Source organism: Falco rusticolus, chromosome 7 (assembly GCF_015220075.1).
Source record: "Falco rusticolus isolate bFalRus1 chromosome 7, bFalRus1.pri, whole genome shotgun sequence".
Classification (NCBI taxonomy): domain Eukaryota; kingdom Metazoa; phylum Chordata; class Aves; order Falconiformes; family Falconidae; genus Falco; species Falco rusticolus.
Window position 1 is genome coordinate 53,342,575 of NC_051193.1, and position 15,855 is coordinate 53,358,429.

The 15,855-nt window shown below is 43.8% G+C and overlaps 1 protein-coding gene across 5 annotated transcripts; it reads right to left on the minus strand.

The window, feature by feature from the left end:
- Positions 1-85: 85 nt before the first annotated feature.
- On the minus strand, positions 86-15,833 carry PLEK2 (pleckstrin 2). 5 transcript variants are annotated; one of them, XM_037394371.1, is made up of 12 exons: positions 14,816-15,833; positions 12,565-14,687; positions 11,926-12,223; positions 10,708-10,928; positions 7,881-8,045; positions 6,782-6,963; positions 5,950-6,041; positions 5,443-5,630; positions 4,794-4,895; positions 3,394-3,477; positions 2,159-2,237; positions 86-1,109 (listed from the first exon to the last, which is right to left on the minus strand). In XM_037394371.1, the coding sequence occupies exons 4-12, from the start codon at positions 10,753-10,755 to the stop codon at positions 982-984; spliced, it is 1,068 nt and encodes a 355-aa protein (XP_037250268.1). In that variant the 5' UTR covers positions 10,756-10,928; positions 11,926-12,223; positions 12,565-14,687; positions 14,816-15,833; the 3' UTR covers positions 86-981. The 5 variants fall into 5 exon arrangements, with proteins under 5 accessions (XP_037250268.1, XP_037250272.1, XP_037250269.1 ...); XM_037394375.1 differs by having other exon boundaries at positions 10,708-12,223; positions 14,988-15,833; XM_037394372.1 differs by having other exon boundaries at positions 10,708-12,223; positions 14,516-14,687.
- Between the last annotated feature and the right edge of the window lie 22 nt (positions 15,834-15,855).

The following is a 15,855-nucleotide window of genomic DNA, read 5'->3' on the forward strand; positions in this document are numbered from 1 at the left end:
AAACCTAAATTTACAGTGTATGAAACCATTATTTTCATATACTCAAACTGTCCTCAGAAAAATCATGTCTAAAGAGCACAGGAGATTCAAATGCACTGATTTTTTAATATATATATAATGATATCAAAGTCAAGTTTACTAGACAAATACTGGAAAATTTAATGGCTTAAAGTAGAAAAAGTAAGTCAGAACTGCTATTGGAGTTCTCAGTCCCAATGGTGCTTCACATACATAGATTTACAGTGATAATCAGGGGAAAAGTCTTGCTTTTAAGGCTGAGTAATTTCTTCCAATATATTCACCACCAGCAATTGTCTGGAATAACTGCTGCTGGTCTGATTTGATACTCAGAATCCTGTACTGTGATGGGCCATTACCAGGACAAGAATAATCGATATACTAGGTAGGAGGATCCTTTGGTTTTTCCAGCCTGACCCCTGTTGGGTTTTTTTTCATAATAGTGATTATCCTGGCAGCTGTATTGTGGCTTAGCACAAGCCTCTTGTGGTATACCAAGAAAGGCAGCCTCAGACACCAGGACCCTTCACAACTTTGACTCAGTCAGTCTTAACTTCTTAAGTTTATGAGCCCCTTTTTAAAGGGGAAAGGAGCAAGACATTTCTGCTTTAGGATAAAGCACAACCTGAATCTGTCAGATATCAACTGAATACTTGTACAAAAGAATTCTTTTATTCCATCTTGGAATACTATATCTCATTGGGGTTTTTTTGCAAAGCCTAGTTTGTCTGTATCCACCTGTTGTCTTTTGTCTCTTGGTTAGATTGCAAGTTCTTGGTGGGGAATTATTCTGGATCTACAGGACTCCTAGGCACCTAGGATGCTTGCTGCCAGGATTTCCTAGGTGCTGTGGTGATACAAATAACAAAAATAGACTAAGGGGAAAAACAACACTCCCAGACAATGAGAACAGACAACTTGGTCACAAATGTGACTTGTCATTTGGCATGGAGGCCACCTTACTCATGTCAGTGGTTTGATTGCCTCAATCCACTGAGCTCGCTCTGCCTTGGAGCTGGCCTGGATATAATAATGAATGTCATTTTTTGTGATGATTTTGAAGAGGTTGCCTTGCACGTTGCCCTTCACTCCTGCAGAGAAAAAAAATATAACAGATCAGGAAGGTGCACAGAGAAATGCTTTGTGCAGATATGAAGCTTCATAGAGAATAATTTTAATTTAGTGCATTAGGATATCAGACCTTTCCATTTCACTATGGATAAGACATCTGAAGTTCTTGTGTTTTTGATTTCCCTTCTGCAAAATAAAGATACAGTACAGCCGCCCCTCACATAGACTGTATGAACTACTGTGTACTATGCATCATCTATAAAATAGCCGATGTTTAGATGGAGATTCTTATCTGAGTTATACAATGGAGGGATGATGAAATTCTTGCCAGTTTGTGCAGTGGGTTAGATTTGCTCCTGCGCATCTTCAGGTTCCTCTTAGTAAGGAGGTCTATTGTTCATCATGCCCACCCCCACGCACAACCTCCCCCTCGGGCTATATGTTTTTCAGACTGTCTTTTATCTTTAGGAAGATGCTCCCTATTTGAGATTCACACATTGTGCTTACTTTCATAGAATAAATGGCTCTAATAGCAGAAAAACTTTTCTGTGAGGTTGAGGTTCTAGACAAATGCCTAAGCTAAGCATATTCACTAGCAGAACTGGTTTTTGTATTGCTGTCTTTTATGCCTCCCCTACATTTGGGTTCTAGCAGATCAAAAAGGAACAGGTAATAGCGCAAGTAGAGAGGGCACACAGAAAAGGGATGGCATCAGCGGGTGGTTCAAGACTTTGTGTTAACAACATCCAAAAGGAAGGCATTTCCTCTTTGTTAACTGTAGAATATTAATCAGTGTCTTAGGACTGTCTCAGAAGTCATCTGACTAAAAAAAAGCCCATAAAAGGGGTAACACCCAAGATAAGTGGAAATAGCACTAAAAAAAGTCCCCTCTGGTATGGACAACCCAGCAGTATGGTTTTTTTTTTATGGTATGCCTCTTTCCTTGTTTGCAAGGGGAGAGGAAAAGCCCACTTGTGCATATAGCCACTGCACACGCAAACTCTCACCCAAAGACTGTATTGCTATGGCATAAATAGGTATGTTTGAAAGTTTAGAGACTCACGCTTACCTGCTGGGACTCCGTTGTCCTCCAGAGCTGAAACGAGACAGCCACGAAGAGAAAATCCACCTACTGGCCTGTTTTCTTCCTGCAAAGAAAAAGGAAATTAAGCTTATCTGGAAAATAATGTTGTTAGAATGATTTCCCAGAGCACATCAATTGTTTTCATGAAGGTGGAGGTATAACGCCAGTCTTTCCAGATATAAAAAAATCCATGTCATAAGAGAAGTCAATTAGGACACATACTTAAATACATTATTATGTTGTTTCAGGCTCAGATGTTTCTCTGATGTAGCTAGGAATGGTGGAGATCAATTAAAAGCCCAAGGGAAGGCTAACAATCACATTTCAAATTTACATATAGTATTATGAGTAACAACCCATATTAAAAAAAATAATATTTCTGCAAGTGTTTAGCTTGCTGCTTTTCACTGAGACTGCATGGGAAAAATTTGACCATTTTCACTAGTAGGCTGGCTCTCTTGGCTGATCTTCAGGTTCTGCAGTTTGAGTTTATACCATTGCAAGTGTGAGTTGTAGTGCACAAAAAAAAAAACCAACCAAAACACCACAAAGAAACAGGCAACAAAAAATGAACTAGTTCCATAAGCTCTTTTCACTATTATGTTGTTTCTGTTTTCTTTAAGTCACATAAAGCATTCTATACATGTTCTTTTGGCAACCTGTTGGGCTTTGTGGTACCCTATGCATCTGGGGCTGATGGATCCACTTGCCCTTCTGGATTGCTCACACTGATTATCACACCCATGAAGATAAACTTGCTCAGGGCATAGTAGAATTTAAAACTGAGTAGCAGAAATTCCTATAAATACTTTGGCATCAAGGAGACCCTGTTCAGAGCTGGAATAAGAACATAAAAAAATCCCAGTAGCAGTATGACCCTCACATGGTGGGATGCCAGCCCAGAAAGATCACAGCCCATGAAGAATCCCTGAAAAAACATGGTCCCACACTGTGGGTTCAGTAAAATATTAATTTCAAGAAGACTGCTGTCCCTCAGCTAAGGAAAAGGAATCTCACTGGGGAAAAGACAGGAGGGAAGACGCAGGGATAGAAAATCCTACAAGGACAATGTTCAGAGGGGTCTTACTCCCCAGAAAATGGAGAGAGGAACCCAGAAGGAGATTTGGGTGAGAGAAGCATTTATGGCATAATTGTATTTTCGTTATAATGTTTAGGTCGGTAAGAGCATTTCTGGGGGTAGTAACTCCCCACTCACATACCTTAGTGGGGTCATAGTAGTGCAAAAAACCAGGATCAGCTCTCAAAACAAATCTTCTCACCTTCCAGTTTTTCCTCTTGTGCCCCTGCAAAACAGAAGAATTAAAGTTACCACCAATAAATACCTCCTGAAATGGTGATTTTCCTGCAGGCTGTAGGGGAGACCTAAGTAGGTACTGAAAAAAGAGGTTTTAGAGACAACAGAGAAAATTATTTTCTGACTTCTTAGTAACTCCCAGGATTTCCTGCTTAATGTCCTTCTTCATACATTGATAATTCCTTTTTTTCTTCCTTCCTAGTGCTGAGATCCATGAAAGCAGAGTGATAGGACCAAGTGATTATATCCCTGATTCCCGCTCTTAACTTCAGATTAAATATGAGTCTTGGATTAAAAATCCATGCTGTGCCTGCTCTGAGGGGATTATGTCAGGTCCTTTTGCAGCTCTTCACTCTTGCCCCCAGCCCTCTCAGCTGCTGACCATGCAGGACAGCACTGAGAGCATCCCCGCTCCTGGAGGCTGGGGCTGGGGTTTCCCCTTACTCCTGCTGACCACCGGGAGAGGCTCTGGGGCAGCTCTTGCGTTCCGTGGTGATGGGGGGCTGCCCTGCCAGCCCCATGGGGACCCCCAGCAGCTCCTGGCACCCAGGGCCCTGCCAACCCTCACTGCACTCTAGCAGCTGGAGGAGGGAGGGGTGGGGAGCACCTGATGATCCAGTTTGCACAAAAAAATCACAGCTCAGGGTACAGAGCTCCAGAGAGAAACGTGGCCGTGCAGTGCAGGTAGGGTTCCCACTGCAGGTGGCTGCGTTACGCTTTGAAACAGCGTGATTGATCCTCGTAGCAAGGGTCGGAAAAAACCCTTGCAGACTAAGGGTAGGAACTTGTGCCCAGAGAAAACAGATCTCACCACCACAAGATCATCCATGTGTATGTGAGTGACTGTCCACAGGTAAATGTCCACTTCATGCAAAAGTCAATCTGCTCAGCTTTGAAATCTGTCTGTGGCCAGCAGAACCTCGTAGCTGCTCACATGACCCAGATGGGGTAGGTTAAACCAGAGGAACTGAATCTGCTTGGAAGTGAAAGTAACACTTCTTGTGGGGTTTGGAGTTTGTGTGGGACTTTTGCTTTTGATCCTATTTTATGCCTTCTGGTATACACTCAATATATACAGAATATCCAATTAATCCTGCCTGAGCAGCAAGTTCCATAGCTCACTTCTTTATAACTCTAAACTTTTACAACTTCACCACGTGATCTCTGATAGCAGTAGTGACAGGCAAGTTAGCTCCGCTGGCCATGACTCCAGCCATGCTCATATAAATCACATTTATTCTGTAGGAAGCCCCAAGAACTGTCATTTTTATCGTTTCCCAGTGAAGGTTCAAAGACTGTATTTACCTGTTTCACTAAGAATCCTTGCTTTACAATCGTGCCGCTTAATTCCGAGATGTTAAATTGTAGCTCTTCCTTGGAACTGATGTTTTTCTTACCACTCTCAGCCTGCAAATAGGGAAAAGATGGTTCCTTTTTAATTTAAATTTTAATTTAAAAGATGGTTTCTTTTAATTTAAACACACTTCTAAGTAAAAAGTTCTGCATTTTATTTCCCTTGAGCTGTTTTTAGCTCATATTTCCCAAATAAATTCTGCTCTGTAGCTCTGCTGCTCAGCTTTGTAGGTCTGAGATTTACAAGCAACAAATGACAGCTGCAAAGCCTACACACACGCTGTGGCCTTGAGTTCAAACATAACTACAGCACGGTCTTTGTTAAATGCAGACACAGCACTGCACTCGAGGGTCACACCCTTTTTAATGCCTAATTATGTAATTTGTAGATCCCTCCATATCCATGTAGCTATTTGTCTCCAGCAAAAGTACAAGTGTTAATACTACTGAAAGCCTAGAGCTTCCCCTTCTGTGTTTGCTTTCGTAGCCTGCGTATTTTGCCTTTGGTTGCACACAGTGCATGTCCCCTTTACCACTGCCCCAAATCGAGAATGTGATGAGAGGCAGCACATGTGCCTCTGTTGGCAGCTGCATCACTTACAAACATGTACAGCGCGGTGGAGTCGTCAAGGAACTGCTCAGAGACGTTGCTGTAGCGCGTGGCCTCAGTGCTGCGGGTTCCCACGGGCTTGATGAAGTTCTCCTCCATCAGCATAGATGCCAAGGTGATGGCCTCGTATCGTGACACAGCAAAGCTATTGGAGATGAGCCAGTCCACCAGGGCAGAACCTGCAGGGAGAAAGGCAGCTCTCATACCAAGACAACGTGCTCTTCCAAGGCGAGACAGATGGTCTCCTGCCACACAGCTCTTCATTTGCTGAAACATGTTGGCAGCATCAAAAAGACTGTCAATGAAGTGCAAGGTTGCCCAAACATGTGGGGTCCTACACGTGCTTCCATATATCCAAAGAGCAAGAGAGAAAGGTGCCAGATAGCTTGGCTGCACTGCTGCTTTCCACTGGACCACAATTGATCCCACCACGAAGGCAGTGTCTCTGCAATGTGGCATGTCAGACCTGAGGAAGCTCTTTGCCTGCAGTAGCTCTACCTCTGAAAGTCTCTTTGTATCTGTTGCCTTGCTCCAAGTTGCGGGTCAACTTAATTCCAGTACTGCTGTCACACATTCTGTCCACAATGTGGCTGTAAAAGGGAGCACAAGAGAACATTGGTAGAACAGAAAGACAGGCTGAAATTGCCACTTACTTCTGTTAGTGCCTGGGATGTCCTCATGATTACCAACACAAAGATGGGAAACAGCCTAGATACTTCCCCAGAAGTTTTGTCTTACAGTCTAGGAAAATTTTATTCTCCCAATAGCAGCACTAAACAACATGTCTCACAAAGTGTCTTTCAATTTAAAGCACTTCAAACTGAGCTATAGTCAGCCTCCATTCACCTTCTCAACCCAAACCCAAAAATTAATGTAAATTTTCTATTTCTTAAAGAGTTCTCTGTTTTCTTTTGTTTAACATGATGCACCTAAAATTCCTGGTCTGGATTCCAGCTGCCAGCTTTGAAAGCTCACCAGCATGGCATGAACAATGTCATCCCTCAGTCTTTCCCCAATATTACACCTTCCGAGGTAATACATCTGTCTCCCCAGTGAGAACCTTTGTAGCCGACGTGGAAGGTCTTCAAGCCAGCAGCGAGGTGCCCATACAGAACCCACATACTCCCAAAGATCGTGGTCAGGGAAAAGTGTATTCCCATGCCCTGGCAAAAATTTGTGCAAACCTAGGGCAGAGCAGCCAGTTTAGGGGCTTCTGGCCACATGGGAGTGGATCTGTGCAGAGACAAGCTTCCCTGGACCCTCCTCATCCATCAGCTCAGGCACTTCGCAAACTAGAGCAATAGCAGAAGGAGAAACCATATACGCTTACTGGAGGCTGATATTCTCTAGGAGTTTGAAAGAGTTCTTCATTCTGTGAAGCTCTTGGACCTGTACTGGGTGCCCAGCATGAATAGCTCCAGTGATGTCCAAAGCCCAAGAGTCTCGCTCCTCCCTGGAGCAACATTCAAGGAAATAGTCTGTATTGGTTTTTGTCGTCAGTTTGATGAGTAGCTGTGGGGAAAGAAGTGCAAAGCAATAACATAACTTAGCTATTGTCTTCCACTTGCATTTTGCTGCTTTTAACACTGGCCCAAGGGGCACAAATAAGTCAGATATGGCATCCCACCTGAGCAGTACAGTGCAATTATTGGCTGGAAGGATGGTGAGCACAAGTCTGGGGTTTTTGCCTCCTGCCCCCCCCCCCCCCCAGTCTCTGGATTTTCAGTTCCAGACATGGTTTGTATGCATGGTACTTAAAAGAGAGCAGACCACCCAAATTCTGGATTACACAGGAGTGTGCTGCTGACTACGGAGCTTTTCACATCCAGATCTCTAGTTCTCAACAACTACAAACTCTCACTAGGCTCTTTCTGCCACAAGAGGTACTGAAATAGCAACTTCCAGAGTAATTTCCCTTCTGGGCCCACAGAGGAAGTCTGCATTGCCACTGTCCGCGGGTGAGCAGAGGAGGCACTTTCCCTTCCAGAGCCCTCTTGCTGGAAACTTTCCACAGCAGCAGTGTGTCATTGGTGAAGGAAAAGGGAGTCTGATCTGGATGCCTGGGAGCACCCTATGGATACAGGCAGGGTTTGAGGCAACTACCACAGATGATGTTTCCCTTTTTTCCCCACCCTCCTCAGGTGTTACTGAGCTGTCCATGTCCTCTCCCCACATGCTGTTGTATAAAAGATGCATTTGCATTTATTCTTCCCACTATGGGTGTGGGGTGTTAATGGCTGTGACTCAGATCTGGGCACAGGGAACAGCGAAGACACAATGAGGGAGTTCATTACTTGTCCTGGTTACATTGCTATCAGCAGCTTGCTTTTGGCTGGGCCTAGGTCTGGAAACACCCCGGTGACATGGTTGCAGTAATCAAAGAAATCAGGAGAAAAGGAAATAGATAGCGAGCATCATTGCTATCCTACCGGTCTGTTCTCATATTCCAAGCACGGACAAGTAATAGTGCAGCCATCCAAAAGGATCCTGCCCTTTGGAGAAGGCTCCTTCTTGCCTCCTTCAATTTTGTAATACAGCAGCTTATCCTGGAGCAGAACGAACCATCTCACTTTCCAGTTACGAACAACATGTCCCTAGAGGGGAAGAAATCCACAGAGCTAATTTTAACACAAGCATTGAGAAATGATCATATTTCCTCTTTTTTTTTTTTTGGGGGGGGTGGTGGGTGAAAATACCATAAACTAATAGGAAACTGTACAAAAAGAAATACAAGAAGTTATCATGAGTCCTGTTCTCCCTGAAATATGCATTTTTAGTAATAAAATAGCACAGCTCTATTACTATAAAATCATGGAGCAATAAAAAGGTGCTTTGGTCTTTTTCCAGCAAGGACTTCTTTGCTGGCAAGAAGAGTTTCTTGCAAAAGCTCATGTAAATTATCTCAAATAGCTGTCATATAGGTGTGCACCTACCTGTTGAGAGCACCGGGCAGGAACAGGGCTAAATCTGAAGTGTGTGATGGCTCTTGGAGACAAACTTCTCCTCTCTGGTGACCCTTGGTGGTGTTTTGATGTGTTTTGTTCTTTGTTGTTTTGACATGGCTGTAGGTGCCAAGTGGTTTTGAGAGTGCTTTGCTGGGTGAAGTGGCTTTTCCTTGCACCCCCTCTTACTGTTGATGAGGGGTTTATTTCTATCCTACCTGCCTCCAGTCTCCAGGGCTAAAACATTCCCTGTGCTACTGTTTCATGTAAATCAAATACACTTTTTAATGGCAGAAGACTGAATGAAGGCTTTCATCGAATGCCTCCTGGGTTATACCAGAATACGGACAAAACCTCTTCTTTCCCCACTGTGAACAGCCCCTGGCTCTCTTTAATTCATCTGTACAGAACAGTAAACCCAGTGAGCTGGCACTGATGGGCTCAGTCCTGCCTGACAGTGTCAGGTCCACCTCCGTGGTGCAAGGAGCATCTTGCATTTCTACAGGCGATGGAGCATTACAGCCAGCCAGCAAAGCCCTGGGCAGAAGGAGCTCTGACACCTAGGAGAGGGTGGGCATAGCTAGAAGAAAGGAACATGCAAGGTCCAGTTGTGGCAGGAACCAAAGCTCATTAGTTGTCTGTGAGTAAAGGGGGAAAACACCAATTTCTAAGAAAAGGTGGGGTAACGAGTCTGTAAAATCCAAGGAACTTTAGATCTCATGTCTTCTAGTCTATACTAAATGCAATGTATCTACCTAACTTGGGTTTGTTCTCTCCTCCCCTTTGCCTTCTTCAGTGTTTTTTTCACCTGTTTTAAAGTCCTTTGGCCATTTTCCCCGAGAGTGTGTTCTTTGCTTTGGGTCTTTTCTTTCCTGCTTATGTATCTCCTCTTTTTCAGGAGGTTGCCTTATCTTTACCCGACTTCCACACATCTGCTTTACATTTATAATACATTACAATACATAATTTGGTCATCTATAATGCATTTAGATCATCTCCTTGCTTCTGCTCTCTTCTTCAAAAAGCTTTGTTTTCTTTACCTGATTCCACCCATTCCTACTTTTTTTCTCTGGATCCCTTGTTCTCTTCTCCCTCGGTTTCCTTTAGTCATCTGCTTTGTGGTCTCCTTCCTCTCAAACTGTGTATCTCCGTGATGTTGCACAGACTGCTGGCAGTTACAGCTCAGCGTGCTGCCAGTCACCTATTCCTCTCACACACTGGGTGCTTTGGCTTCCCATCTTGAATTGAGTAGTCACTGAAGAGCCAGACAACCGTAGCCCAGAGAGGAGACCAGGCGCTGGGACTGCTCTACCCTTGCTGCAGAAAGGAGGATGAGGAACAGCTGGGGCTGTGCAGCCCTTCCCTGCACAGAGCACAGCTTTGCATGGCCGGCAGCTAGCTGGCAGGCTGGCTGGGAGCCCTGCCAGGATTGCTCCTGACCAGGGTTACCTTCATGTTCGCACCAGAAACTCTGCCACGTACTGTAGAAAAGCATTTCCCAAGGCGTGGCAAGGCTTTGAACGAACCTTTGAATCTCATTTTTTGTGTGCAGTCAAGGGCCACACTAGTCATTGAGATAGGGTCTTGGTACTAAAAGCAGCTTATGCCCCTTGCTAAAATGCCCTCTTGTGTCCCAGCTATGACTGACTTGGCCCTATAGGGAGAAGTACTGGAAAGGCTGAAATCTGTGACACCGCCTTTCAGCTTTCTTCACATGTTGTCTAAAATTTTCTTACAGCGCAGCTTCAGGTATGTGGAAGAAATTAGTTATTTCAAACACGTTTCTGCGTCTGTGTTACTCTGATCCCCACCAAAAAGGATAGTCCATTCTACATCCTCTCATATGAAACAGGAAACCCTGATCAGCTGGGTCGCTTAAGGAAGGCACAAACTATCTTATAAGACACTGTCAAAACATCTTCCCTCCCTCCATCCATCCATGGCCACTTCCACTGCTGCTGCATAGCCATTTGCCAGGTACTTTTTTATGTGCTCTTTGCAGAGCTGTGCCCTAGGTGCATACTGGCTTCCCGATACCTACCTGAGTAATCCCGATGCTAATTCACTTTTCTCTGGGTAAATGCCAATACAGGGAAACTTGAGGGAGGGTAGTGAACACCTGCAGTTCACGCAGCTCCCCTGGCAGGCATCTGTGCAACCCTGGAGGAGCTCCTTTCCCAGGAGCAGGCACGAGCCCCTCAAACCCAGCACCCAACAGGCTGCTTTGCCATGAGCCCTGGCTCGATCCAGTCCCTGCTCAGGGGCTGCTTCCACGTTTGAGTAGAACGGCACAAAGGGGAACCAGGGCACTTACCCGTTTGACGAGGAAGCCCTCTTTCAGGATGCCAGCTGCTTCCTGCATCGTGGCCCACAGGGAAGAGAGCCGAGCCCCCGCTGAGAAGCACCCCAGCCCTGGCAGCCTGTCCTTCTGCACGCAATTTGTTTAAGAAAGCTCATTTTTCTTTGCTACCCTCCTCCTCCAATGTGACGCACTCTCCCTTTCCTGTTGGTTTTTTTTTCTTCCTCTCTTCCTACCTATGAGACAGTAGTTAAACAGTGAGCTGGCTCTGATACATTACCTGCCTTCTGGAAAGTAAAACAAAGGGAAGTATAAAAACGATCTCAAAGAATTTCACAGAATTTAGTATAGCAAAAAACCAAGCTGAGCAATGTAAGCAGCCACATGACAAATCAGGTATTGCATGGGAGGGAGAAGCAGAATTTTAAAACTGCATCCTTCAAAACTTCAGACTAGCCAGCTCCGCCACTTAAAATTTCTCATCTAATAAACACCTCTTAAGGTGTTCTGATCTGTAGTAACATACAGAATAACATTATTACAAGGAGACTTTTACAAACCTCAAAATAATTTATTTTGCTAGAAATTTTACTGAAGAAGCCCCAAAGCACCTAAAAGCCCACCCTTTCAGTGACCTCTGGGCATATAAACCAAGATTCTCAACTTAGTATCCCAAATCCCTACATAAGCAACTATTCAGGCTTTTAGTAAAGCAGTCTGATCAACAAGCACTGTGCACTGACCTCTTTTAAGTCCTGAGCACCTCTGAAACAAGAGTGCCTTTTTTGTGTCTGAATAGGAGCTTAGACATTTGTTGCATTGTTTAAGACTTTGGCCGTGATAAATCTGTTTGATCCATTTTTCACCAATGAAATAAACCAGTATTAGTATTTCAGACAGCGCTGCTGTTCAGAAGTAATAGTGTTTGCTGTACTGTTAGCATTCCCTGACTTGTACCAAAATTAAGGCAATACATGTGGGCAGAGCTAGGGGCTGTGATAAGAAACATGACATAGAGTACAACAAATAAACAAAAGCACTCGTTGCTATGTAAAAAGAGAGTCCAGAGTTCAATAAGACAAAGTCACTCAATTATCTTTCAGTCTTTGCATGCTGGATCGGATCACCGGACAGACTTTCACGTGCAAGGATAAGGAACAAACAAATTATTTATCTTTATACTATTTTTTATACTTATTAACAAGGAAGAGCATGACACCAAAGAATTCATACCTGACTATGTACTGGAGACAATCTAGAAGACAGTTCTGCAGAGATAATAAGAAATAAAATGGGTGACTGAACACTACTTGAAGTTAGAAAAATCATGGCTGTATAAAGAGAAAGTGTGCTGGCTGAGGTTTCAAAAGCAGCCGGCCCACACAGAAGTTACTTATGTAGCTCTTATTGTACTCCCTTTGCCACTTTGGAAAAGGCAGGCGTCCATGAGGCAACTGGCTGCGTAAGTCACATCCCCATTATATCTTTCCTCAGTCCACATAAAGGAAGTACAGTGAGTTTAACAGAACACCTAGAAGAGTATTTTTTGCTGTAAGTACGTAGTATTTTCAAAGATATCAATGGAGATTTTTGTAATTTTTTTGTATTATTGTGGCCTTAAAATAAAGCAGAAATTATCTGAGTGTATTTCTTTTAATTTAAAAAATAATCTCTGTCTCTGTGTGTGTACAAGTTGTTCTCAGAAGCACAATCTTAGAAGCGGGGAGGAAATGATGCAGTCAGCAGAAAAAAGAAAATAAATTTCAGCTCACAATGTTCTGTACATCAGAATTAAACTTGAGAAAAAAGAAGAAAACTTGAGTCTAGGTACACAAGAGACATTACTGCTGCATGCATTTCCTGGACACGCACTCTTTATATAACCTGCTCCAGGAATACAGTGTTCCACCATTTGGTATTTGAGGTTTGACTTCACATTGTTCAGCTTGTTACTGCAGGCAATTTATAACAAGGTGGGTGAGATAATTTCGTGCTAGCAAGGACAGGTAGAAGCTTGCAGGGGGCTCTCGCTCAGACAGTGATCTCTGAATTGCCCCATAACCAGTCCTTGCTGAAGATCTGAGCGAGCTCTTTTCTCCAGCACTCGGACCACCCACAACCCTGCAGACAGATCTTGGCAAAATTACCATTGGCAACGAAGAACTTGATTGTCAAACTACTAGAATGGTGCAGCAAACGTTGCTGTAGCTGGTCATTAAAAATATTTTGTATCCACTACTGTTTATAATCTAGAGCCTTCACTTTCTTCAGTGCTTCAAAATATTTCTACAGTACTTTGGATATTTACCATACACACCCCTTCCCCCCCGCCTCATTCTGTAGTTAATCAAGGCTAACAAACTGCACCTATATTGCTGCTCCCTGAGGCTGAGTAAAGACAGATCTTTCAGGGTCATGTAGTGTAAAATGAGTCAGGAGGTCTGGGCTGCCGTATTCACGCATCTGCTGGGTAGGCAAGTTCTGGCATTGAAGTCTCCCAGCAGAAAAGGACATGCTTTGATCTGCATAAATCTACAGAGCTCTGCACCCAGTCCCTGCGGGACTTGAAACTCACTGAAGGAAGGACTATCTCTTTCCTCAGATCCATTTTAGAGACATTTTCTACATGCCACTGCGGTATATTAACAAAAAAGCCCAGCTGAGTGCTTGACGTTTTCTTCCATTCAGAGTGGAAGAAATATTTGATGTGCCACACTTTGCAGGGGGACAGCCAGGAAGAGCCCACTGCAGACTTCAGGACCACGGGACACCTCTCAGGGTCACAGGGAATGGCAGGAGCAGCCAACTCCCAGTGCCACCTGTGCTGTTCCAGCTGGCTGACCTGACAGGCATGGCTGGTACCTCCAACGCAGTCTCTCAAGAAGCCACCAACAACCAATTCAGAGAACCTGCCCACAGGACAACCCCCATTGCGTGCTCTGCAAAGCCCGTCATGTGTCATTGTGACACACGGGATTACATACACCCAGCTTTTTCAAAGCAGCTTAAGATGCTAGGACTTTGCCCTCTGGTGTAGGAACACCATTAAATATTTAGTTCCTTTAGTGGATTAGTGATGAAAGAAGATGAAAACAAACCACAACAAAATAAAGAATGATAAAACATTTCTAGATAAAGTGTTAAAAAGTATTCTGACGTAACAGCATTTTTAAAATTAACTGTAGAATAGTGGCAGTGTTTAAAAACAGTTGTTTAATTATCTAGACTCTAGAACAAAGAGCTAGTCAGAAATTACAAAGTGGAAATTCCGCTATGAAAAACAACACACCAGCTCTGTTGCCTCTGAAAAACACCCGGGGGTCAGATTCAGAGAGAGAGGAGCAAAGAATTGTCACTTAGTGAAAACCAAACCACAACAGCCCCAAGAAAGCACAGCACCTGTTCTTTAGCAACCACTATTTCCCCTCATCAGAAACAGGGTACTGGGCTGTGTGCCTGACCCCAGCTGGTACCCTTGTTTGGGGTTTTTTTTGGTATTAATGAGTCCTTATCAACTGTTGTAAGTAAAACTGTTTCCAAGCTGCCAATCTTACAAAATTAATTTGGGATACAGAAGTCAAGCTAAGTTCCTTCCAAATAACACGTCAGGCCAAGCGCTGCCCACAGGTGTGCCTGCACCGTTCCCTTCAGCTGACATGAGCACAAGTGGAGATTCCGGCCTTGCAACCAAGTAAATGGCGCAGCTGCTAACAGCAGGGACACGCTACCTCGCTTTAGAGACTCAAAGACATTCACACAAAGCCCACAACCCTTATTTTAAGCACTTGGTAAGCAAACGCAGTTCCACACACACAAACCAGACCGGCTGAGATATAAGGTATCATCACAGCAACTTCTGAAGGTCCTCAAGTTACTGCCTGCAGCAACCGATGCAGCACAGGCGAGGCCCAGCCTGGGCTCCATGGCCCTATGCACGCATTGCACCTCGCCAATGGCCTCGAAAGCAGCCAGCTTACAGCTTCTCCCTCCAGCTGCTGCAACACAGGAGAAATACCCACTAAGGTGTCATGAATCCTTTATTTAAGCTTGGTTAAAATTTGCTCAGACAACAGGACAGCCCAGTTTTATCTGCCAGGGTAACAAGTGGTAAAAATGCATTTACCTTATTAAGCTGCTTCGTTACCCTCCTCACCATCTCAGCTGTTTTTCTCAGGCTTTCAAAACTGACACTGAATTGTGTATACCTGCATGCTGAGGCTCTAATTAGAAAAGCTCCTGTAGCTACTGAACAAGTTCAGCAAACTTCTCTATGTTATGACAGAAACGATGCTCACCTGTTAAGACACCAGAACAGCTCTTAGAGATGACAGTAATTGTAACCCCTTGATAGCACTCCAAGGAAAGAGCACGTGGCTCCTTTTTCAGTATCTTCCTTTACAGCACCATTTTGGCATACAGATCACATGGTGACTAAGTTTTTAAACACTTTGTTCTTTAGTCCAAGTACCCACATACTGTGTTTAATGGCAGCCAAATCACTGTTTCGGTGAACAGGCAAAGTTGGAAGAGCTGTTCAAACAGGAAACTGACATAATCACAGCCTCAAGCCATGACAAGGCTGTCCTACACAACTTCTGAAAAGACAACAATAAAAAAGAAATTGTTCATTTTGTGATGACACATTCAGGTTACTTTCCAACATTCTGCAAAGACTAGAAGTTATTTAACTTTTTTGGCTCTGCACTACTATTAAGAGTTGGGTACACGTGAACTTCACATCATCACCGATGTGAACATCAAGCATGGACTGCAGCATGTATGCCCTTTGTGAACGCCTTTTCTGACAACACCATGTAGCAGTGATATTGTTTGTACGACAGCATTAAGAATTCCCAATTAAGGCTCAAAGCCTCTTTTTTCATGCATTTTTCCTCTAGCAGCACAAAATATGAGGAAAAAAGGAGATGCACAATATGGGACATGACAAAAAATAAATTACAAACTCAGCAAATCGGAAAGGTTACTTAAAGAACAACTCCTCTTCCCCAGTTCCCACAGACAAGGAAAAGAGGGGTTTGTTTGTTTTTTATACTCCAACATGGAAAGTACATCTTGTTTCTCTTCATTAGAAAATATAAACAGGTTGTTTCTAGGGTGAATAGCTCTGTGCAGTGTAAACCAGACTTAGGGTAGGCAGAATTG

What these genes read in the sequence shown, in the direction of transcription:
- PLEK2 (XM_037394376.1), bottom strand. Translation starts at nt 10,755, where the DNA reads ATGCAGGAAGCAGCTGGCATCCTGAAAGAGGGCTTCCTCGTCAAACGG. An exon ending in TGGAATATGAGAACAGACCG is followed by an intron (nt 6,964 to 7,880) that starts GTAGGATAGCAA and finishes CTTTCCCCACAG; the next exon opens with CTACTCATCAAACTGACGAC. An exon ending in CCACCGCGCTGTACATGTTT is followed by an intron (nt 4,896 to 5,442) that starts GTAAGTGATGCA and finishes CCCTATTTGCAG; the next exon opens with GCTGAGAGTGGTAAGAAAAA.